The sequence below is a fragment of the Scyliorhinus torazame genome, chromosome 1 (genome assembly GCF_047496885.1).
Source record: "Scyliorhinus torazame isolate Kashiwa2021f chromosome 1, sScyTor2.1, whole genome shotgun sequence".
In the NCBI taxonomy this organism is placed as follows: domain Eukaryota; kingdom Metazoa; phylum Chordata; class Chondrichthyes; order Carcharhiniformes; family Scyliorhinidae; genus Scyliorhinus; species Scyliorhinus torazame.
Window position 1 is genome coordinate 419035008 of NC_092707.1, and position 26703 is coordinate 419061710.

The 26703-nt window shown below is 47.9% G+C and overlaps 1 protein-coding gene across 1 annotated transcript in view; it reads right to left on the minus strand.

The window, feature by feature from the left end:
• The window catches only part of LOC140428634 (junctional adhesion molecule C-like), a 196793-nt gene that overhangs the window by 45099 nt on the left and 124991 nt on the right, over nucleotides 1-26703 (minus strand). Inside the window, exons 3-4 of the mRNA XM_072515303.1 lie at nucleotides 22821-23159; nucleotides 744-879 (exon numbers count right to left, since the gene is read on the minus strand). Of these exons, the coding sequence (XP_072371404.1) occupies nucleotides 744-879; nucleotides 22821-23159 (475 nt within the window). The remainder of the gene's footprint in view (nucleotides 1-743; nucleotides 880-22820; nucleotides 23160-26703) is intronic.

Sequence of the window (26703 nt, forward strand, 5' to 3'; positions counted from 1 at the left end):
AAGAATGGATCTCTGAGGATCATTTTCCAAACCTCACTAGATACAGGGGAGATCCTCGGGGATTGGAGGACTGTGAACGTTGTCCCATTATTTAAAAAGGGTGCGAGAGATAGGCCTGATCATGATAGGCCGGTCAGTCCGGCTTCAGCAGTGGGTAAATTATTGGAACTGATTCTGAGATATTTAAGGTGATTGATCGGAGGATCAGAGGAGAATCGTATCACACAGGTGGTGGTGGGTTGCTGCCCTTCACGTCAGAAGTTGCTGGTTGAAGCCGAAACGCTCGACTCATTGAGAATTTATCTGGATCGGAAGAGCTGGAACCTGGTACCGACCAGATTCGGAGAAGTCAGAGTAAAATGAGGGGCCGGTACCTTCTTTCTCTTTTTGGTCCCGCCCAGAAATGATGGGCTGAGTGGGCGCTTTATGCACCATAACCTTCCTAAGCCTGACTTTCACCTTCGCGGCGCTCCCAAGGCCGACGCTGGTGACTGCGGGTTAGAACCCGGTCCTGCCCAAGGTGGTGTTGGTATTACATTGAGTGGGCAACCAGGGCCCACAGAGGGAAAGGAAGGAAATGTTCAGTGGAAAGGGATGGAGAGAAGAGGTGAGAGAGGAAGAGAAAGGAGGAAGAAAGGGGCAGGGTGTGGAAATCATGATAGAAGTGAAGACATTTACTGATTTCAAAAAGCAGCCAGTCACCTGTTGACACAGCTTGGAAGGATTGAATTAGTCCAGCTTACCCGCTCTGCGTTGATGCGTCTCGAAAACACCCCCAGCGTTTGATGTGGAACACAATGAGCAGAGCCCCGACCAGCAGCAGCAGGACAATCAGCAGGCAGGGCACGATTATCACAAACAAATTCAAAGGCACCTCTTCTGAAATATATCATCAGCATTAACACAACTTAGTAACAAAAATAGAGTTAGGAGCAGCTAAATACTGTAACTGTAATGGACTGTGTTCATTCAGAGACACACACTGTAACTGTAATGGACTGTGTTCATTCGGAGACACACACTGTAACTGTAATGGACTGTGATCATTCGGAGACACACTGTAACTGTAATGGACTGTGTTCATTCGGAGACACACACTGTAACTGTAATGGACTGTGTTCATTCGGAGACACACACTGTAACTGTAATGGACTGTGATCATTCGGAGACACACACTGTAACTGTAATGGACTGTGTTCATTCGGGTACACACACTGTAACTGTAATGGATTGTGATCATTAGGAGACACACACAGTAACTGTAATGGACTGTGTTCATTCGGAGACACACACTGTAACTGTAATGGACTGTGATCATTCGGAGACACACACTGTAACTGTAATGGACTGTGTTCATTCGGAGACACACACTGCAACTGTAATGGACTGTGTTCATTCGGGTACACACACTGTAACTGTAATGGATTGTGATCATTAGGAGACACACACAGTAACTGTAATGGACTGTGTTCATTCGGAGACACACACTGTAACTGTAATGGACTGTGATCATTCGGAGACACACACTGTAACTGTAATGGACTGTGATCATTCGGAGACACACACTGTAACTGTAATGGACTGTGTTCATTCGGAGACACACACTGTAACTGTAATGGACTGTGTTCATTCGGAGACACACACTGTGACTGTAATGGACTGTGTTCATTCGGAGACACACATTGTAACTGTAATGGACTGTGTTCATTCGGAGACACACACTGTGACTGTAATGGGCTGTGGTCATTCGGAGACACACACTGTAACTGTAATGGACTGTGTTCATTCGGAGACACACGCTGTAACTGTAATGGACTGTGATCATTCGGAGACACACACTGTAACTGTAATGGGCTGTGATCATTCGGAGACACACACTGTAACTGTAATGGACTGTGTTCATTCGGAGACACACACTGTAACTGTAATGGGCTGTGTTCATTCGGAGACACACACTGTAACTGTAATGGACTGTGTTCATTCGGAGACGCACACTGTAACTGAAATGGACTGTGTTCATTCGGAGACGCACACTGTAACTGAAATGGACTGTGTTCATTCAGAGACACACACTGTAACTGTAATGGACTGTGTTCATTCGGAGACACACACTGTAACTGTAATGGACTGTGATCATTCGGAGACACGCACTGTAACTGTAATGGACCGTGTTCATTCGGAGACACACTGTAACTGTAATGGACTGTGATCATTCAGAGACCCACACTGTAACTGTAATGGACTGTGTTCGTTCAGAGACACACACAGTAACTGCAATGGACTGTGATCATTCGGAGACACACACTGTAACTGTAATGGACTGTGTTCATTCGGAGACACACACTGTAACTGTAATGGACTGTGATCATTAGGAGACACACACTGTAACTGTAATGCACTGTGTTCATTCGGAGACACACACTGTGACTGTAATGGACTGTGTTCATTCGGAGACACACACTGTAACTGTAATGGACTGTGTTCATTCGGAGACACACACTGTAACTGTAATGGACTGTGATCATTCGGAGGCACACTGTAACTGTAATGGACTGTGTTCATTCGGAGACAAACACTGTAACTGTAATGGACTGTGTTCATTCGGAGACACACTGTAACTGTAATGGACTGTGTTCATTCGGAGACACACACTGTGACTGTAATGGACTGTGATCATTCGGAGACACACTGTAACTATAATGGACTGTGTTCATTCGGAGACAAACACTGTAACTGTAATGGACTGTGTTCATTCGGAGACACACACTGTAACTGTAATGGACTGTGTTCATTCGGAGACACACACTGTAACTGTAATGGACTGTGATCATTAGGAGACACACAGTGTAACTGTAATGGACAGTGATCATTCGGAGACACACACTGTGACTGTAATGGACTGTGATCATTCGGAGACACACACTGTAACTGTAATGGACTGTGATCATTCGGAGACACACACTGTAACTGTAATGGACTGTGTTCATTCGGAGACACACACTGTAACTGTAATGGACTGTGTTCATTCGGAGACACACACTGTAACTGTAATGAACTGTGTTCATTCGGAGACACACACTGTAACTGTAATGGACTGTGATCATTCGGAGACACACACTGTAACTGTAATGGACTGTGATCATTCGGAGACACACACTGTAACTGTAATGGACTGTGTTCATTCGGAGACACACACTGTAACTGTAATGGACTGTGTTCATTCGGAGACACACACTGTAACTGTAATGGACTGTGTTCATTCGGAGACACACACTGTAACTGTAATGGACTGTGTTCATTCGGAGACACACACTGTAACTGTAATGGACTGTGTTCATTCGGAGACACACACTGTAACTGTAATGGACTGTGATCATTAGGAGACACACACTGTAACTGTAATGGACTGTGATCATTCGGAGACACACACTGTAACTGTAATGGACTGTGTTCATTCGGAGACACACACTGTAACTGTAATGGACTGTGTTCATTCGGAGACACACACTGTAACTGTAATGGACTGTGTTCATTCGGAGACACACACTGTAACTGTAATGGACTGTGATCATTCGGAGACACACACTGTAACTGTAATGGACTGTGTTCATTCGGAGACACACACTGTAACTGTAATGGACTGTGTTCATTCGGAGACACACACTGTAACTGTAATGGACTGTGTTCATTCGGAGACACACACTGTAACTGTAATGGACTGTGTTCATTCGGAGACACACACTGTAACTGTAATGGACTGTGTTCATTCGGAGACATACACTGTAACTGTAATGGACTGTGATCATTCGGAGACACACTGTAACTGTAATGGACTGTGTTCATTCGGAGACAAACACTGTAACTGTAATGGACTGTGTTCATTCGGAGACACACACTGTAACTGTAATGGACTGTGTTCATTCGGAGACACACACTGTAACTGTAATGGACTGTGATCATTAGGAGACACACAGTGTAACTGTAATGGACAGTGATCATTCGGAGACACACACTGTGACTGTAATGGACTGTGATCATTCGGAGACACACTGTAACTGTAATGGACTGTGTTCATTCGGAGACAAACACTGTAACTGTAATGGACTGTGTTCATTCGGGGACACACACTGTAACTGTAATGGACTGTGTTCATTCGGAGACACACACTGTAACTGTAATGGACTGTGATCATTAGGAGACACACAGTGTAACTGTAATGGACAGTGATCATTCGGAGACACACACTGTGACTGTAATGGACTGTGATCATTCGGAGACACACACTGTAACTGTAATGGACTGTGATCATTCGGAGACACACACTGTAACTGTAATGGACTGTGTTCATTCGGAGACACACACTGTAACTGTAATGGACTGTGTCCATTCGGAGACACACACTGTAACTGTAATGAACTGTGTTCATTCGGAGACACACACTGTAACTGTAATGGACTGTGATCATTCGGAGACACACACTGTAACTGTAATGGACTGTGATCATTCGGAGACACACACTGTAACTGTAATGGACTGTGTTCATTCGGAGGCACACACTGTAACTGTAATGGACTGTGATCATTCGGAGACACACACTGTAACTGTAATGGACTGTGTTCATTCGGAGACACACACTGTAACTGTAATGGACTGTGTTCATTCGGAGACACACACTGTAACTGTAATGGACTGTGTTCATTCGGAGACACACACTGTAACTGTAATGGACTGTGATCATTAGGAGACACACACTGTAACTGTAATGGACTGTGATCATTCGGAGACACACACTGTAACTGTAATGGACTGTGTTCATTCGGAGACACACACTGTAACTGTAATGGACTGTGTTCATTCGGAGACACACACTTTAACTGTAATGGACTGTGATCATTCGGAGACACACACTGTAACTGTAATGGACTGTGTTCATTCGGAGACACACACTGTAACTGTAATGGCCTGTGTTCATTCGGAGACACACACTGTAACTGTAATGGACTGTGTTCATTCGGAGACACACACTGTAACTGTAATGGACTGTGTTCATTCGGAGACACACACTGTAACTGTAATGGACTGTGATCATTAGGAGACACACACTGTAACTGTAATGGACTGTGTTCATTCGGAGACACACACTGTAATTGTAATGGACTGTGATCATTCGGAGACACACACTGTAACTGTAATGGACTGTGTTCAGTCAGAGACACACACTGTAACTGTAATGGACTGTGATCATTCGGAGACACACACTGTAACTGTAATGGGCTGTGTTCAGTCAGAGACACACACTGTAACTGTAATGGACTGTGTTCATTCGGAGACACACACTGTAACTGTAATGGGCTGTGTTCAGTCAGAGAGACACACTGTAACTGTAATGGACTGTGTTCATTCGGAGACACACACTGTAACTGTAATGGACTGTGATCATTCGGAGACACACACTGTAACTGTAATGGGCTGTGTTCAGTCAGAGACACACACTGTAACTGTAATGGACTGTGTTCATTCGGAGACACACACTGTAACTGTAATGGACTGTGATTATTCGGAGACACACACTGTGTCTGTAATGGACTGTGTTCATTCGGAGACACACACTGTAACTGTAATGGACTGTGTTCATTCGGAGACACACACTGTAACTGTAATGGACTGTGTTCAGTCAGAGACACACACTGTAACTGTAATGGACTGTGATCATTCGGAGACACACACTGTAACTGTAATGGACTGTGATCATTCGGAGGCACACACTGTAACTGTAATGGGCTGTGTTCAGTCAGAGACACACACTGTAACTGTAATGGACTGTGATCGTTCGGAGACACACACTGTAACTGTAATGTACTGTGTTCAGTCAGAGACACACACTGTAACTGTAATGGACTGTGATCATTCGGAGACACACACTGTAACTGTAATGGACTGTGATCATTCGGAGACACACACTAACTGCAATGGACTGTGATCATTCGGAGACACACATTGTAACTGTAATGGACTGTGATCATTCGGAGGCACACACTGTAACTGTAATGGGCTGTGTTCAGTCAGAGACACACACTGTAACTGTAATGGACTGCGATCATTCGGAGACACACACTGTAACTGTAATGGACTGTGATCATTCGGAGACACACACTGTAACTGTAATGGACTGTGATCATTCGGAGACACACACTGTAACTGTAATGGACTGTGTTCATTCGGAGACACACACTGTAACTGTAATGGACTGTGTTCATTCGGAGACACACACTGTAACTGTAATGGACTCTGTTCATTCGGAGACACACACTGTAACTGAAATGGACTGTGATCATTCGGAGACACACACTGTAACTGTAATGGACTGTGTTCATTCGGAGACACACACTGTAACTGTAATGGACTGTGATCATTCGGAGACACACACTGTGACTGTAATGGACTGTGTTCATTCGGAGACACACACTGTAACTGTAATGGACTGTGTTCATTCGGAGACACATACTGTAACTGTAATGGACTGTGTTCAGTCAGAGACACACACTGTAACTGTAATGGACTGTGATCATTCGGAGACACACACTGTAACTGTAATGGGCTGTGTTCAGTCAGAGACACACACTGTAACTGTAATGGACTGTGATCATTCGGAGACACACACTGTAACTGCAATGGACTGTGTTCATTCGGAGACACACACTGTGACTGTAATGGATTGTGTTCATTCGGAGACACACACTGTAACTGTAATGGGCTGTGATCATTCGGAGACACACACTAACTGTAATGGACTGTGTTCATTCGGAGACACAAACTGTAATTGTAATGGGCTGTATTCATTCGGAGACACACACTGTAACTGTAATGGACTGTGTTCATTCGGAGACACAAACTGTAACTGTAATGGACTGTGATCATTCGGAGACACACACTAACTCTAATGGACTGTGTTCATTCGGAGACACACTGTAACTGTAATGGGCTGTGATCATTCGGAGACACGCACTGTAACTGTAATGGACTGTGTTCATTCGGAGACACACACTGTAACTGTAATGGACTGTATTCATTCGGAGACACACACTGTAACTGTAATGGACTGTGTTCATTTGGAGACACGCACTGTAACTGTAATGGACTGTGATCATTCGGAGACACACACTAACTGTAATGGACTGTGTTCATTCGGAGACACACTGTAACTGTAATGGGCTGTGATCATTCGGAGACACGCACTGTAACTGTAATGGACTGTGTTCATTCAGAGACACACACTGTAACTGTAATCATTCGGAGACACACTGTAACTGTAATGGACTGTGATCATTCGGAGACACACACGGTAACTGTAATGGGCTGTGATCATTCGGAGACACGCACTGTAACTGTAATGGACTGTGTTCATTCGGAGACACACACTGTAACTGTAATGGACTGTGTTCATTCGGAGACACACACTGTAACTGTAATGGACTGTGTTCATTCGGAGACACACACTGTAATTGTAATGGACTGTGTTCATTCGGAGACACACACTGTAACTGTAATGGGCTGTGTTCAGTCAGAGACACACACTGTAACTGTAATGGGCTGTGATCATTCGGAGACACACTGTAACTGTAATGGACTGTGATCATTCGGAGACACACACGGTAACTGTAATGGGCTGTGATCATTCGGAGACACGCACTGTAACTGTAATGGACTGTGTTCATTCGGAGACACACACTGTAACTGTAATGGACTGTGTTCATTCGGAGACACACACTGTAACTGTAATGGACAGTGATCATTCGGAGACACACACTGTAACTGTAATCGACTGTGTTCATTCGGAGACACACACTGTAACTGTAATGGGCTGTGATCATTCGGAGACACACACTGTAACTGTAATGGACTGTGTTCATTCGTAGACACACACTGTAACTGTAATGGGCTGTGTTCAGTCAGAGACACACACTGTAACTGTAATGGGCTGTGTTCAGTCAGAGACACACACTGTAGCTGTAATGGGCTGTGTTCAGTCAGAGACACACACTGTAACTGTAATGGACTGTGATCATTCGGAGACACACACTCTAACTGTAATGGACTGTGATCATTGGGAGACACACACTGTAACTGTAATGGACTGTGTTCATTCGGAGACACACACTGTAACTGTAATGGACTGTATACATTCGGAGACACACACTGTAACTGTAATGGACTGTGATCATTCGGAGACATGCACTGTAACTGTAATGAACTGTGTTCATTCGGAGACACACACTGTAACTGTAATGGACTGTGTTCAGTCAGAGACACACACTGTAATTGTAATGGACTGTGTTCATTCGGAGACACACTGTAACTGTAATGGGCTGTGATCATTCGGAGACACGCACTGTAACTGTAATGGACTGTGATCATTAGGAGACACACACTGTAACTGTAATGGACTGTGTTCATTCGGAGACACACACTGTAACTGTAATGGACTGTATTCATTCGGAGACACACACTAACTGTAATGGACTGTGTTCATTCGGAGACACACTGTAACTGTAATGGGCTGTAATCATTCGGAGACACGCACTGTAACTGTAATGGACTGTGTTCATTCGGAGACACACACTGTAACTGTAATGGACTGTGTTCAGTCAGAGACACACACTGTAACTGTAATGGACTGTGTTCATTCGGAGACACACACTGTAATTGTAATGGACTGTGTTCATTCGGAGACACAAACTGTAATTGTAATGGGCTGTATTCATTCGGAGACACACACTGTAATTCAGTAAGAAGTCTTACAACACCAGGTTAAAGTCCAACAGGTTTGTTTCGATGTCACTAGCTTTCGGAGCGCTGCTCCTTCCTCAGGTGAATGAAGAGGTCTGTTCCAGAAACACATATATAGACAGATTCAGAGATGCCAGACAATGCTTGGAATGCGAGCATTAGCAGGTGATTAAATCTTTACAGATCCAGAGATGGGGTAACCCAGGTTAAAGAGGTGTGAATTGTACCAAGCCAGGACAGTTGGTAGGATTTCGCAGGCCAGATGGTGGGGGATGAATGTAATGCGACATGAACGGGATATGGCGCTCGACTCATCGATCGACAGTTCCAACGCGCCACAGCGAAAAACCGCACCGACCTCCTCAGAAGACAAACATGGGACACAACCGACAGAATACCCTTCGTCGTCCAGTACTTCCCCGGAGCGGAGAAACTACGACATCTTCTTCACAGCCTTCAACACGTCATTGATGACGATGAACATCTTGCCAAGGTCATCCCCACACCCCCACTACTTGCCTTCAAACAACCGCGCAACCTCAAACAAACCATTGTTTGCAGCAAACTACCCAGTCTTCAGAACAGTGACCACGACACCACACAACCCTGTCATGGCAATCTCTGCAAGACGTGCCAGATCATCGACATGGGTACCACCATTACACGTGAGAACACCACCCACCAGGTACGCGGTACATACTCGTGCGACTCGGCCAACGTTGTCTACCTCATACGCTGCAGGAAAGGATGTCCCGAAGCGTGGTACATTGGCGAGACCATGCAGACGCTGCAACAACGAATGAACGGACATCGCGCGACAATCACCAGGCAGGAATGTTCCCTTCCAGTCGGGGAACACTTCAGTAGTCAAGGGCATTCAGCCTCTGATCTCCGGGTAAGCGTTCTCCAAGGCGGCCTTCAGGACCCGCGACAACGCAGAATCGCCGAGCAGAAACTTATAGCCAAGTTCCGCACACATGAGTGCGGCCTCAACCGGGACCTGGGATTCATGTCGCATTACATTCATCCCCCACCATCTGGCCTGCGAAATCCTACCAACTGTCCTGGCTTGAGACAATTCACACCTCTTTAACCTGGGGTTACCCCATCTCTGGATCTGTAAAGATTTAATCACCTGCTAATGCTCGCATTCCAAGCATTGTCTGGCATCTTTGAATTGGTCTATATATGTGTTTCTGGAACAGACCTCTTCATTCACCTGAGGAAGGAGCAGCGCTCCGAAAGCTAGTGACATCGAAACAAACCTGTTGGACTTGAACCTGGTGTTGGAAGACTTCTTACTGTGCTCACCCCAGTCCAACGCCGGCATCTCCACATCACACACTGTAACTGCAATGGACTGTGATCATTAGGAGACACACACAAACAAATGTTCAGCTTTAATCTCTATGGCAAGAAAATACTTCCTCAGAGAAGGAGACCAAAACTGCCCACAATACTCCAGGTGTGGCCTCACCAAGGCCCTGTGTAATTGCAGCAACACATCCCTGCTTCTATACTCGAAACCTCTCGCAATGAAGGCCAACATACCATTTGTCTTCTTTACCGCCTGCTGTACCTCTATGCTTCCCTGTATGAGGACACGCAGATGTCATTGCACATTCCCCTCTCCTAGCTTTTGGCCACTCAGATATTCATCTGCTTTCCTGGTTTTGCTCCCAAAATGGTAACCTCACATTATTCTGTATTTGCCATGCATTTGCCCACTCACTCAACCTGTCCAAATCACACTGAAGGATCTGCATCCTCCTCACAGCTCACCCTCCCACCCATAAGACCATAAAACACACAAGCAGAATTAGGCCATTCGGCCCACCAGATCTGCTCCGCCATTCATTCATGTCTGATACGTTTTTCCTCCCCATTCTCCTGCCTTCTCCCCATTACCCCTGACCCCCTGATTAACCAGGAACACCAGACTTGTGCTGGAGGTGCTGTTACTGACAGGGCTACAGACCGAGAGCTGGAAGGTGGAATTAGACAGAATAGTTCTTCCTTAGTGCATTAGAACATACGAACGAGGTGCAGCAGTCGTCAATTCAGACCCTCGAGCTTGCTCCACCATTCAATTCGATCATGGCTGGCGTCAACTCCACCGTCCTGCCCGCTCTCCATAACCCTTCAACCCATTACCAATCTGCCTAACTCCTCCTCACATTTACTCACTGTCCCAGCATCCACCGCACTCCGGGGTAGCAAATTCCACAGATTCACAGCCCTTTGGGAGAAGGAGTTTCTCCTGAAATCTGTTTAAATTTGCTCCCTCTATTCCTAAGACCATGACCTCTGGTTCTAGAATGCCCCACACGAGGAAGCATCAGCTCCACGTCTACTTTCTCCAAACCTTTCAGCAGCTTGTGCACCTCGATTAGATCTCCCCTCATTCTTCTCAACTCTGGAGAGTATCGGCCTAAACTGCTCAATCTCTCCTCATACGACAAACCCTCATCTCTGGAATCAATCTAGTGACCCTCCTCTGATCTGCCTCCAATGTCACTACATCTTTCCTCAAATAAGGGGACCAAAACTGTGCTCAATACTCCTGGTGCAGTCTCACCAAGGCCGTGTATAGTTGCACCAACACTTCCTTACCTTTACACTCTGCCCTGGATTCTTCCTCCCCGCCCGCCGCAGGAATGCCGCGGGCGAGAGGCGGACAATGGAGAAGTCCATTGACCTCGGCTGGTATTCTCCGGTCGCTGGGCAGGGGCAGCCAGAGAATCCTGCCATCAATTCCTTTCGCTATAAATGCCAACATTCCATTTGCTTTCTTTATTACCTGCTGCACCTGCGTGCTAGTTTTCTGTGACTGATGCACTAGGACACCCAGATCCCTCTGCATCGGAGCTCCCCGAAGTCTCTCCCCATTTAGATAATAAGTTGCCTTCCCATTTTTCCGACCAAAATGCATGACCTCACACCTATCCACGTTAAACTGCATCTGCCACATTTTGGCCCAGCCAGCTATGTGTCATCTGCAGATTTGGAGATGTTACGGGGGGCGATTCTCCGAGCCCCGCGCCGCACCAGAGAATCGGAGCAACCGCGCCATGACACCCCGACGCCGGCGTGTGATTCTCTGAGGTGCGGAGAATCGGTGGCATTCGCGCCGGCACGTTTGGCGTGGCGCTGGCCGCGAACCGCTGGAATCGGCGGATCGGATGGGCCGAGCGGCCGCTCCGACACGACAGAGGGTGAACGGCGCTGGTGGGAACTCTGCGGGAACGCTCGGGGGCGGCCTGTGGAGGGGGGTGGGGGGCTCTTTAACCAGGGGGGGGCCTCCGATGGGGTCTGGCCCACGATCGGGGCCCATCAATCGGCGGGCCGGCTTCTCCCCCCTCCCCCGGGCCTACTTCCTGGCGCGACCGGCCCCTGAACACCAACCCCATGTTTGGTCGGGGCCGGCGCCCGGAGGAAGTCCCCCGCGCATGCGCAGGATGGTGCGGCCCAACTGCGCATGCGCGGGTTGGCGTGACGCTATTTGGCGCCGCGTAAGGAGGCTGGAGCGGCGTGAACTGCTCCAGTGCTGTGCTGGCCCCCTGTGGAGGCCTGAATAGGTCGTTCCCAGGCCCTGTTCGCGCCGTCGTGAAACGTGACGGCGTTCACTATGGTGCGAACACGTGGCCTCCATGTCGAAATATCAGCCGCTACATTTTGTTCCCTCATCTAAATCATGAATATATATTGTGAATAGCTGGGGTCCCAGCACCGATCCCACTATTCCTACTCTTTGCTTCATTTCTACTCGCTCGTTTTGTATCCATCTCAATACACTGCCCCCAATCACATGCTCTTTAATTTTACACACTAATCTCTTGTAATCAAAAGTCTTCTGAAAGTCCAAATAAACCACATCCACTGGTTCCCCCTCGTCAATGCTCCCAGTTACATCCAGGAAGAATTCCAGTAGGTTTGTCAAGCTTGATTTCCTCTCCACAAATCCATGCTGACCCTGTTTGATCCTGTCACTGTTTTCCAAGAGCTCCGCTATAAAATCTTTGAGGTTTTCCCCATGATCCACATCAGGCTAACCGATCTAGAATTCCCTGCTTTCCCTCTCCCTCCCTTTTTAAACAGTGGGGTAACATTAGCATGGGGCAGGATTCTCTGAGTCTGGGACTAAGTCCCCTCGCCGGCGGGAAAACCGGTGCCAACCCCCCGAAAGTGAGCAATTCTCCAATTTCTCAGGGGCTAGGTTGACGCCGAAGGGGATGGTGCCGGCTGGAAGGGCCGGCGAGAGTTTGCACATGCGCGGAATGGCCGGCGTGATCTCGCACATGCGCGGACCGGCCGGCGTGACCTCGCACATGCGCGGAATGGCCGGCGTGACCTCGCACATGCGCGGAATGGCCGGCGTGACCTCGCACATGCGCGGAATGGCCGGCGTGACCTCGCACATGCGCGGAATGGCCGGCGTGACCTCGCACATGCGCGGAATGGCCGGCGTGACCTCGCACATGCGCGGAATGGCCGGCGTGACCTCGCACATGCGCGGAATGGCCGGCGTGACCTCGCACATGCGCGGACCGGCCGGCGTGATCTCGCACATGCGCGGAATGGCCGGCGTGACCTCGCACATGCGCGGAATGGCCGGCGTGACCTCGCACATGCGCGGACCGGCCGGCGTGACCTCGCACATGCGCGGACCGGCCGGCGTGACCTCGCACATGCGCGGACCGGCCGGCGTGATCTCGCACATGCGCGGACCGGCCGGCGTGACCTCGCGCATGCGCGGACCGGCCGGCGTGACCTCGCACATGCGCAGACCGGCCGGCGTGACCTCGCACATGCGCGGACCCCCGGGCAATATGGCAGAGCCCGAAAGGGGCCCCCCACGGAACCCCCCCCCCCCGTAGATCGGTGGGCCCCGATCGCGGAACAGGCAACCATGGGGCCCCCCTGGGGACGGATCCTCCCGCGCACCCCCCCCTCCCCCCCTCCCCCCCCCCCCCCCCCAGGACCGACCCCACATACTTACCTGCCAGGTCCAGTCGCGAGTGAGGTGAGTAATTCACGCAAGGCAGGACTGGCCAAAACTTTACGGCCACTCAGCCTGGCCCGCAGAATTGGCGGGGGGGGGGGGGGGGCACTGTCAATGGCCCCCGTCCGGAGTGGTGGGAATCCTGCCAGCCCCGAAAAACAGCGCCGGATAATAGGGCAGTCGGCGTCGGGGCAGGATTCGCGCCTCACCCGGGGGATTCCCCGACCCGGCTGATGTGTTGGGTACTATACTGCCAGCACATGGTGGATGTTTGTGCGACTGACTGCGGGCTCTGTCTCTCTCAGAGGCTGCATCCCGAATGAGCGGGGAAACTAGTGCCCTCTGCCTTTATAGTGACCGTGCCCTAACTGGGGATTGGCTGCTGTGTTGTGTGTGTTGATTGGCCTTGCAGTGTGTCAGTCAGTGTGTGTCTCTGCACCATCATATACTGATGTGTATATTATGACATCCCCCCTTTTCTAAAACAATGTGTGTTCGTGGCAATAAATAATGTAGTATGTGAATGTTGCTAACTATGTGTGGCACATGCGAGCAGGCTGGAAACGCTGGCATGATGGGCAGTTACGAATGGCGTTGGCAATGTCCTCGTTGATTCCAGGCCAGTGCACTGCCTCACGGGCCCGTCGGCGGCATTTCTGCTCTCCCAGGTGGCCCTCATGGAGCTGCTCAAGGACGAGGTTCCGCTGTGCGGAATGACGATCCTGTCCAGCTTCAGTAGAATTCTACCGACCACCGCCAGGTCATCTTTAATGTTATAGAATTGAGGGCATTGGCCCTTGAGCCACCTGTCTGTCAGGTGACGCATGACAGGTTGGAGCAGGGGATCGTTGGCCGTCTCACAACGAACATGGATGAGTTGTTCGTCCGTGGCGGGCAGATTGGATGCGGCGAATGCCACCTGAGCATCAATTTGGCACACGAAGCCCGCTGGGTCGCAGGGTGTGGTGACAGATCGGGAGAGTGCATCGGCGACGATGAGCTCCTTACCCGGGGTGTAGACAAGTTTGAAGTCGTACCGCCTGAGTTTAAGGAGAATGTCGTTAAGGTCTTTTTGAATGATATTGACCAGTGGCCTGTGGTCTGTCTCGACTGTGACCTTTGGGAGTCCATAGACATAGTCATGGAATTTGACGACTCCGGTAAGAAGTCCCAGGCACACTTTTTCAATTTGCGCATAGCTCTGTTCGGTGGGCATCATTGCACGTGACGCGTATGCGACAGGAGCCCATGAGGAGGCGTTGTCACTGCTCCAATGCCGGACTGACTGGCATTCGTGGAGATCTTTGTTTCTTTGGCTGGATCGAAAAATGCCAACACCGGGGCCTTGGTCAGCTTCGCCCCGAGTTCCCGCCATTCTTGTTCGTGGGCGGGGAGCCGTTGGAACTCGGTCGTCTTCTTAACCAGGTTCCTGAGAGCCGTGGCGTGGGAGGCGAGGTTAAGGATGAATTTCCCCAGGAAATTGACCATGCCCAGGAAGCGGAGGACCGCCTTCTTGTCCTCCGGTGTCTTCATGGCCTTAATGGCAGATACCTTGTCAGCATCTGGCTGCACGCCAAACTGTGAAATGTGGTCTCCGAGGAGTTTAAGTTCTGTTTGACCAAAGGAGCATTTGGCCCTGTTGAGGCGGAGGCCATGCTCATGGATTTGTCTGAAAACGCGTTGGAGGCAATCAATGTGCTCCTGCGGGGTGGTAGACCAGACGATGATGTCGTCCACAAATACGCAAACCCCTTCGATACCTTCCATCATCTGCTCCATTATTCTGTGGAACACATCCGATGCAGAGATGATGCCAAACGGCATCCGGTTGTAGCAATACCGGCCAAACGGGGTGTTAAAGGTGCAGAGCTTCCGACTGGATGCGTCGAGTTGGATCTGCCAGAACCCCTTGGATGCGTCTAGCTTGGTGAAAAATTTGGCGCGAGCCACCTCGCAGGTGAGTTCTTCGCGCTTTGGAATGGGATAGTGTTCTCTCATAATATTGCGGTTGAGGTCCTTGGGGTCAATACATGTGTAATTAGCCGGATAGTTTTTTCACGCACACCATAGAGCTGACCCAGTCAGTCGGTTCTGTAACTTTCAAAATTACGCCCTGGTCCTGGAAGTCCTGCAGCTGCTGCTTGAGGCGGTCCTTGAGGGGTGCTGGTACCCTGCGAGGTGCGTGCACCACAGGCGTGGCATTTGGTTTTAACAAGATTTTATAAGTGTATGGGAGTGTGCCCATGCCCTCGATACACCGTGGTATCGGGTGATGATGGCGTTCAGCTGAGTCCGAAAGTCAGCGTCCTGAGATGTGGAAGCGTCAGTGGGTGACAGGGAGCGAACCCTTTGGACAAGGTTTAGAAGTTTGCACGCCTGAGCACCAAGCAGGGGGGCTTTAGTGGGTCCCACTATTCCGAATGGCAGGTTAGCCTTTAATGACCAGTGCGACACTTCAAGCTGGCAAGAGCCGCTGGCAGCAATGGCATTGCCATTATAGTCCAGAAGCTGGCAGGCGGATGGCAGGATGGTCAGCTTGACATGGAGGTTTTCGAGGTCAGACCGCGCAATGAGGTTGCCGAAGCGCCGGTGTCCAGGCGGAATCGGATGCGGGATCGGTTAACCGTGAGGGTGGCACACCACTCGTCGTCCGGATCAATGCTGAATATTGGGAGACTTGGCTTTTGTCTTCTGGAGCAGCTTGTGTTTGGTGATGATGCCCACCCGAAATGGTGCTTTAGGGTCCGCGGTGTCAAGGTCCGGAATCGAGTCGGAGTCGGAATCGGAATCGGTGACCGGATGGTTCGGACATCCCTGCATGGCTGGGTGGAGCGACGAGAGGTAGTAGGTTGAGCAGACCTGCATAGGGCTGCAGAGTGGCCAAGCTTGCCACATTGGAGACAGCGCCGTGATTTTGCAGGACATTGCCGCTTTAAGTGGGCGGAGCCACAGTTGCCGCACGTCGTGACGTCAGAACATTCGGTACGCCACCGCGCATGCACAGTGCGGTCGTACGTAGTGCGTGCCTACGCAGTGCGGTCTTCGGCCTCGCCGTCCCCTCGGTCAGTGCGTGCATGCGCGGGAGCCCGCGAAAAGCGCTGAAATGGCCACCCTCATCTAGGTTTAGGCTCTGGAGTTGTTTAATGGCTTGCACCCGCTCTGCCTCGTGGGACTTTGCCGCGCCGTTTCAGCCGCTTGAATGTGCGAGTATCGGTTAGTGGCGAGTTCATGCAGAACGCAGGTCTCGATGGCTATCGCAAGGGTGAGCTGTTTAACCTCGAGGAGCTGCTGGCGTAGGGGGTCCGATTACACCGAAAACGATCTGGTCACGGATCATCGAGTCGGAGGTGGAGCCGTAATTACAGGACTGCGCGAGGATGTGAAGGTGGGTGAGGAAAGATTGAAAAGGTTCATCCTGACCCTGAAGACGCTGTTGAAAGACACAGCGCTCAAAACTTTCATTGACCTCGATGTCACAGTGACTGTCGAATTTGAGCAGGACTGTCTTGAACTTGGACTTGTCTTCACCTTCAGCGAAAGTGAGAGAGTTGAAGATATGGATGGCGTGGTTCCCGGCCGTGGAGAGGAAGAGAGCAATCTTCCTGGTGTCTGAGGCAGCTTCCAGGTCTGTAGCTTCGAGGTTCAGCTGGAATCGTTGTTTAAAGATTTCCCAGTTCGCACCGAGGTTGCCGGTGATGCGGAGCGGCGGGGGAGGACGGACGCTGTCCATACTACCGGATGGCTGATTGCTGGTCAAAGGCAGATCACTTGAAGGACCTCTACAGACAGGATGGTCTACATCTGAACCTGAGGGGCGCAAATATCCTGGGGGGGAGATTTGTTAGTGCTCTTTGGGGGGGTTTAAACTAATGCAGCAGGGGCATGGGAACCTGGGTTGTAGTTTTAGGGTAAGGGAGAATGAGAGTATAGAGGTCAGGAGCACAGATTTGACGTCGCAGGAGGGGGCCAGCGTTCAGGTAGGTGGTTTGAAGTGTGTCTACTTCAATGCCAGGAGTATACGAAACAAGGTAGGGGAACTGGCAGCATGGGTTGGTACCTGGGACTTCGATGTTGTGGCCATTTCGGAGACATGGATAGAGCAGGGACAGGAATGGATGTTGCAGGTTCCGGGGTTTAGGTGTTTTAGTAAGCTCAGAGAAGGAGGCAAAAGAGGGGGAGGTGTGGCGCTGCTAGTCAAAAACAGTATTACGGTGGCGGAGAGGATGCTAGATGGGGACTCTTCTTCCGAGGTAGTATGGGCTGAGGTTAGAAACAGGAAAGGAGAGGTCACCCTGTTGGGAGTTTTCTATAGGCCTCCAAATTGTTCTAGGGATGTAGAGGAAAGGATGGCGAGGATGATTCTGGATAAGAGCGAAAGTAACAGGGTAGTTATTATGGGAGACTTTAACTTTCCAAATATTGACTGGAAAAGATATAGTTCGAGTACATTAGATGGGTCGTTTTTTGTACAATGTGTGCAGGAGGGTTTCCTGACACAATATGTTGACAGGCCAACAAGAGGCGAGGCCACTTTGGATTTGGTTTTGGGTAATGAACCAGGCCAGGTGTTAGATTTGGAGGTAGGAGAGCACTTTGGGGACAGTGACCACAATTCGGTGACGTTTACGTTAGTGATGGAAAGGGATAAGTATACACCGCAGGGCAAGAGTTATAGCTGGGAGAAGGGCAATTATGATGCCATTAGACATGACTTGGGGGGGATAGGTTGGAGAAGTAGGCTGCAAGTGTTGGGCACACTGGATAAGTGGAGCTTGTTCAAGGAACAGCTACTGCGTGTTCTTGATAAGTACGTACCGCTCAGGCAAGTAGTAGGCGTCGAACGAGGGAACCGTGGTTTACCAAAGAAGTGGAATCTCTTGTTAAGAGGAAGAAGGAGGCCTATGTGAAGATGAAGTGTGAAGTTTCGGTTGGGGCGATTGATAGTTACAAGGTAGCGAGGAAGGATCTAAAGAGAGAGCTAAGACGAGCAAGGAGGGGACATGAGAAGTATTTGGCAGGTAGGATCAAGGAAAACCCAAAAGCTTTCTATAGGTATGTCAGGAATAAAAGAATGACTAGGGTAAAAGTAGGGCCAGTCAAGGACAGGGATTGGAAGTTGTGTGTGGAGTCTGAAGAGATAGGCGAGATACTAAATGAATATTTTTCGTCAGTATTCACTCAGGAAAAAGATAATGTTGTGGAGGAGAATGCTGAGACCCAGGCTATTAGAATAGATGGCATTGAGGTACGTAGGGAAGAGGTGTTGGCAATTCTGGAGAGGCTGAAAATAGATAAGTCCCCAGGGCCTGATGGGATTTATCCTAGGATTCTCTGGGAAGCCAGGGAGGAGATTGCTGAGCCTTTGGCTTTGATTTTTATGTCATCATTGGCTACAGGAATAGTGCCAGAGGACTGGAGGATAGCAAATGTGGTCCCTTTGTTCAAGAAGGGGAGTAGAGACAACCCCAGCAACTATAGACCGGTGAGCCTCACGTTTGTTGTGGGTAAAGCCTTGGAGGGGATTATAAGAGACAAGATTTATAATCATCTAGATAGGAATAATATGATTAGGGATAGTCAGCATGGCTTTGTGAAGGGTAGGTCATGCCTCACAAACCTTATCGAGTTCTTTGAGAAGGTGACTGAACAGGTAGACGAGGGTAGAGCAGTTGATGTGGTGTATATGGATTTCAGTAAAGCGTTTGATAAGGTTCCCCACGGTAGGCTATTGCAGAAAATACGGAGGCTGGGGATTGAGGGTGATTTAGAGATATGGATCAGAAATTGGCTAGCTGAAAGAAGACAGAGGGTGGTGGTTGATGGGAAATGTTCAGAATGGAGTTCAGTTACAAGTGGAGTACCACAAGGATCTGTTCTGGGGCCGTTGCTGTTTGCCATTTTTATCAATGACCTAGAGGAAGGCGCAGAAGGGTGGGTGAGTAAATTTGCAGACGACACTAAAGTCGGTGGTGTTGTCGACAGTGCGGAAGGATGTAGCAGGGTACAGAGGGACATAGATGAGCTGCAGAGCTGGGCTGAGAGGTGGCAAATGGAGTTTAAAGTAGAGAAGTGTGAAGTGATTCACTTTGGAACGAATAACAGGAATGCAGAATATTTGGCTAATGGTAAAGTTCTTGGAAGTGTGGATGAGCAGAGGGATCTAGGTGTCCATGTACATAGATCCCTGAAAGTTGCCACCCAGGTTGATAGGGTGGTGAAGAAGGCCTATGGTGTGTTGGCCTTTATTGGTAGAGGGATTGAGTTCCGGAGTCATGAGGTCATGTTGCAGCTGTACAAAACTCTGGTACGGCTGCATTTGGAGTATTGCGTACAGTTCTGGTCACCGCATTATAGGAAGGACGTGGAATCTTTGGAGCGGGTGCAGAGGAGATTTACCAGGATGTTGCCGGGTATGGAGGGAAAATCTTATGAGGAAAGGCTGATGGACTTGAGGTTGTTTTCGTTAGAGAGAAGAAGGTTAAGAGGAGACTTAATAGAGGCATACAAAATGATCAGGGGGTTAGATAGGGTGGACAGTGAGAGCCTTCTCCCGCAGATGGAAATGGCTAGCACGAGGGGACATAGCTTTAAACTGAGGGGTGATAGATATAGGACAGAGGTCAGAGGTAGGTTCTTTACGCAAAGAGTAGTGAGGCCGTGGAATGCCCTACCTGCTACAGTAGTGAACTCGCCAACATTGAGGGCATTTAAAAGTTTATTGGATAAGCATATGGATGATAATGGCATAGTGTAGGTTAGATGGCTTTTGTTTCGGTGCAACATCGTGGGCCGAAGGGCCTGTACTGCGCTGTATCGTTCTATGTTCTATGTTCTAAGGTAGGTCTATTAAACTCTAACATCACATACTGGTACCGTGATGTGTTGGGTACTCTGGATCTGTGGAGACTGCGTTTACCTTAGCAGTAACATAGACAGGCTACCAACACTTGTAATAGGACAACTCTATTTTATTTAACGAAGAGCTGTTAGACATACTTGCACTGTGGGTCGACACTATGTTAGATTGACTGAAGACCTATGCCTAACCTGACCAGCCTATACTGCGAGCACATGGTGGATGTTTGTGCTACTGACTGCGGGCTCTGTCTGTCTCAGAGGCTGCATCCCGAATGAGTGGGGAAACTAGTGCCCTCTGCCTTTATAGTGACCGTGCCCTAACTGGTGATTGGCTGCTGTGTTGTGTGTGTTGATTGGTCTTGCAGTGTGTCAGTCAGTGTGTGTCTCTGCACCATCATATACTGATGTGTATATTATGACACCGGCCACGGGCGGAGAATCCCGGCCATAGAGTCAGGGATGTCTCCAGAAAGGACCCTACGGCCCATCGCATCTGCATTGGTCACAAATAACCACCTAACTGCTCTAATTTCATTCCCCCAGCACTTGGTCCATAGCCGTGTCTGCCGTGGGATCGCAAGTGCACATCTAAATACTTCTTAAATGTTATGAGGGTCTCTGCCTCCACCACCCTTTCAGGCAGCGAGTTTTAATTTTCATGAAAAATTCATCTGCCTTGTTCGTCAGACTCCTTGCATTAAAATGAATACCATCCAGTCTTGCCAAACTCCCTGGTGACTTATCTGGTCTGGACACTCTCTGCCTTCCTGACTCTATCCCTGCTGCACCTTCTCTCAGGATCCCAGCTCCCTGCCAAGTTAGGTTAAACCCTCCCCAACTGCACTAGCAAACCCCCCTGCAAGATGCTGGTCCCATTTCAGTTCAGGTACAAACTGTCCGCCTTGTGCAGGTCCCAACATCCCCAAAAATGGTCCCAATGTCCCAGAAATCTAAAGCCCTCCCTCCTGCACCATCTCTCCAGACATTCATTCACCTGAACGAACCTCCTGTTTCTATACTCACTCGCACTTGGCACCGGAAGTAATCCAGAAATTACTTTTAATCTACTTCCTAGCTCCCTAAATTCTGCCTGCAGGACCTCATCCCATTTTCTGCCTATATCATTTGTACCAATGTGAACCACAGTATCTGTCTGTTTGCCCTCTGATGTGTTGGGTACTCTGCTACACAGACGGACCAACACGGTTGCGAATGGTACAACTCAGTTTTATTGCTAACATTTATTTACAGTGGTAAACTGGTTACTGAGGTTCGATCATAACCCTAGAATCTGTGGATCTATTCCTAATACTATCTTGTAGTGGCACTCAGCACATGGTGGATGTCTGAGTGGCTTGCTGTGAACTCTGTGCCCTGAGCTGTCTCCACCTGGAATCCTCAGGAAGTGTCGTGTTTCCTGTTTTGTACTGTGTATGCTCTTGCCTGTGATTGGCTGTGGTGTTGTGTGTGTGTTGATTGGTCCGTTGATCTGTCCATCAGTATGTATGTGCTATGATGTTTACCTGAATATCATGACACCCTCCACCTTCAGTGTTCCCTCCAGCCGTTCAGTCACACCCCTGACCCTGGCACCAGGGAGGCAACACACCATCCTGGATTCTCTTTTGCAGCCACAGAAACACCTCTCTGCTCCCCTTACAATTGAATCGCTGACCACTGACATTCTTCCCTCCTGTGCAGCAGCCCCACCCACGGGTGCCATGAAGTTGGCTGTCACTGCTTTCCCAACACAGGCATCTCCCCCAACAGTATCCAAAACGGTCTATCAGTTAGAAAGGGGGATGGTCACAGGGGACTCCTGCACTACCTGCCTTCCTCTACTCTGCCTGGTGGCCATGCCCTTTCTGCCTGTCCAGTCCTCACCTGCGGTGTGACCACCTCACTGAGCGTGCTATCCACGACCTGCTCAGCGTCGCGGATGCTCCACAGTGAATCCACCCTCAGCTCCAGCCCCGAAACGCGGTTAGTCAGGAGCTGCAGTTGGACACACTTCCTGCACACGTGGTCACCAGGGACAACTGAAGCTTCCATGATTTACCACATAGCACAGGAGGAGCACATCAATCTCCACAAAGACTGCAGTGCTTCAGGGAAAATGCCCAGTCCTGTCTGTTCCAGGCAGTGATAGAATGGATTTTAAAGGAGTTCTTACCGGTGATATTCAACTGGGTTCCACTTCCATACACCTCAGACCACACCCTACAGTAATAGACACTCACATCTTCCTGTTGGATATTTGTGATTGTTAGAGTGACGACATTATTGGAGATATTTCTGGTAGATTGAAATCGGTCTTTTAAATCTTCTTTCATTTCCACAGAATTATCAGCACGGTGTGTAGCAAACGTTTCATAGCCTCTCAGACTGCGTCGAAACCAGTGCAGGTCAGTTCTACTCAAGTCAACATTCTGCGCTGAGCATTGGATCTGGGCAGTGAGAGCCTCTCTGACATTCAGCACCTCCGGCTGACTCAGGATGGGAACATTTGCACCTTTAAGGGAAAAAAATAGAAAGGTCAAAATCAGTATCTGTACAACTCTATAGACTCTGGAACTGTCCCTGCAGATTGGAGGGTAGCTCACGTCACTCCGATATTCAAAAAGGGAGGCAGAGAGAAAGCAGGGAATTATCGACCAGTCAGCCTGACATCGGGAGTGGGGAAAATGCTTTAAACCATTGTCAAGGACTTTATAGCGGAACATTTCGAAAGCAGTGGCAGGATCAGTCAGAGTCAGCATGGATTTATGAAGGGAAAATCATGTTTGACAAATCTGTTGGAATTCTTTGAAGATGTAACCAGTACAGTTGACAAGGGGGAGCCAGTCGATGTGGTATATTTGGACTTTCAGAAGGCGCTTGACAAAGTCCCGCAAAAGAGATTATTGTTCAAAATTAAAGCGCATGGGATTGGGGGCAATGTATTGAGGTGGATAGAAAACTGGTTGGCAGAGAGGAAACAAAGAGTAGGGATTAATGGGTCCTTTTCAAATTGGCAGGCAGTAACCAATGGGGTTCCACAGGGATTGGTGCTGGGACCCCAGGTATTCACAATATATATTAATGATTTGGATGAGGGAACAAAATGTAACATCTCAAAGTTTGCAGATGATGGCAAGTTGGGTGGGAGGGTGAATTGTGACGAGGATGCAGGGATCCGACAGCAAGATCTGGACAGGTTGGGCGAGTGGGCAAACCAATGGCAGATGCAGTATAATTTGGATAAGTGTGAGGTTATTCATTTCGGAAGCAAAACCAGGAAGGCAGATTACTACCTGAATGGTTGTAAGTTGGGAGAGGGGAGAGTGCAGCGGGACCTGGGTGTCCTTGTGCACCATTCGCTGAAGGTAAGCATGCAGGTGCAGCAGGCGGTAAAGAAGGCTAATGGTATGTTGGCCTTCATTGCGAGAGGTTTCGAGTATAGAAGCAGGGATGTGTTGCTACAATTGTACAGGGCCTTGGTGAGGCCACACCTGGAGTGTTGTGTGCAGTTTTGGTCTCCTTCTCTGAGGAAGGATGTTCTTGCTCTCGAGGGAGTGCAGCGAAGGTTTACCAGACTGATTCCAGGGATGGCGGGACTGTCATATGAGGCGAGGTTGACTCGGTTGGGATTGTTCTCGCTGGAGTTCAGAAGAACGAGGGGGGGATCTCATAGAGACTTATAAAATTCTAACAGGACTGGACAGGGTAGATGCAGGGAAGATGTTACCAATGATGGGTGTGTCCAGAACCAGGGGTCACAGTCTGTGGATTCAGGGCAAACAATTTCGGACAGAGATGAGGAGACATTTCTTCACACAAAGAGTGGTGAGCCTGTGGAATTCATTACCACAGAAAGTAGTTGATGCTAAAACTTTGAATATATTCAAGAGGCGGCTGGATATAGCACTTGGGGAGAATGGGATCAAAGGCTATGGGGAGAAAGCAGGATTAGGCTATTGAGTTGGATGATCAGCTATGATCGTGATGAATGGTGGAGCAGGCTCGAAGGGCCAAAAGGCCTCCTCCTGCTCCTATCTTCTATGTATCTATGTATCTATATCCAGGATTATGAGATGTTGAGTAACATCCAGGATTATTACTTGTAGAGTAATATCCAGGATTATTTGTTGTAGAGTAATATCCAGGATTGTGAGATGTAGAGTGATATCCAGGATTATAAACTGTAGAGTAATATCCAGAATTATGAGATGTAGAGTAATATCCAGGATTATAAACTGTCGAATAATATCCAGAATTATAAACTGTAGAATAATATCCAGGATTATTAGCTATAGAATAATATCCACGATTAACTGTTGAGCAATATCCAGGATTACTAACTGTAGAGTAGTACCCAGGATTATTAGCTATTGAGTAATATCCAGGATTATAAACTGTAGAGTAATAGCCAGGAGTATTAGCTGTAGAGTAATATCCAGGATTATTATTTATAGAGTAATATCCAGGATTATTAGATGTAGAGTAATATCCAGAATTATTAGGTGTCGAGTAATATCCAGGATTATTAGCTATAGAGTAATTTCCAGGATTATTAACTATAGAGTAATTTCCAGGATTATTCACTGTAGAGTAATCTCCATGATTATAAACTGTAGAGTAATATCCAGGATTATTAGCTATAGATTAATATCCAGGATTATACACTGTAGAGTAACATCCAGGATTATTAATGTCAAGTAATATCCAGGATTTTTAACTATAGAGTAATATCCAGGATTATTCACTGTAATCTCCATGATTATAAACTGTAGAGTAATATCCAGGATTATTAGCTATAGATTAATCTCCAGGATTAATAACTGTAGAGTAATATCCAGGATTATTAGCCACAGAGTAATATCCAGTAGTATTAGCTGTAGAGTAATATCCAGGAGTATTAGCTTTAGAGTAGTATCCAGGATTATGAGATGTAGAGTAATATCCAGGATTATTGGCTATAGAGTAATATCCAGGGGTATAATCTGTAGAGTAGTATCTAGGATTATGAGATGTAGTGTAATATCCAGGTTTATGAGATGTAGAATAATGTCCAGGATTATGAGATGTAGAGTAATATCCAGGATTATTAGCTATAGAGTAATATCCAGGGGTATAATCTGTAGAGTAGTATCTAGGATTATGAGATGTAGTGTAATATCCAGGCTTATGAGATGTAGAATAATGTCCAGGATTCTTAGCTGTAGAGTAATATCCAGGATTATTAGCGATAGAGTGATATCCAGGATTATAAACTGTAGAGTAATATCCAGGATTATTAGCTTTAGAGTAATATCCAGGATTATAAACTGTAGAGTAATATCCAGGATTATGAGATGTAGAGTAATATCCAAGATTATAAACTGTAGAGTAATATCCAGGATTATTAGCTGAAGAGTAGTTTCCAGGAGTATTAGCTATAGAGTGATATCCAGGATTATTAGCTATAGAGTAATATCCAGGAATTTAATCTGTAGAGTAATATCCAGGTTTATGAGATGTAGAATAATGCCCAGGAATCTTAGCTGTAGAGTAATATCCAGGATTATAATCTGTAGAGTAATATCCAGGAGTATTAGCTATAGAGTGATATCCAGGATTATTAGCAAAAGAGTGATATCCAGGATTATAAACTGTAGAGTAATATCCAGGATTATGAGATGTAGAATAGTATGCAGGAGTATTAGCTATAGAGTGATATCCAGGATTATTAGCTATAGAGTAATATCCAGGATTATAATCTGTAGAGTAATATCCAGGATTATGAGATGTAGAGTAATATCCAGGATTATTAGCCATAGAGTAATATCCAGGATTATTACTTGTAGAGTAATATGCAGGATTATTAGGTGTAGAGTAATATCCAGGGTTATTAGTTGTAGAGTAATATCCAGGATTATAAACTGTAGAGTAATATCCAGGATTATGAGATGTAGAGTAATATCCAGGATTATAAACCCTGAGTAACATCCAGGATTATTAATGTCGAGTAATATCCAGGATTATTAACTATTGAGTAATATCCAGGATTATTCACTGTAGAGTAATTTCCATGATTG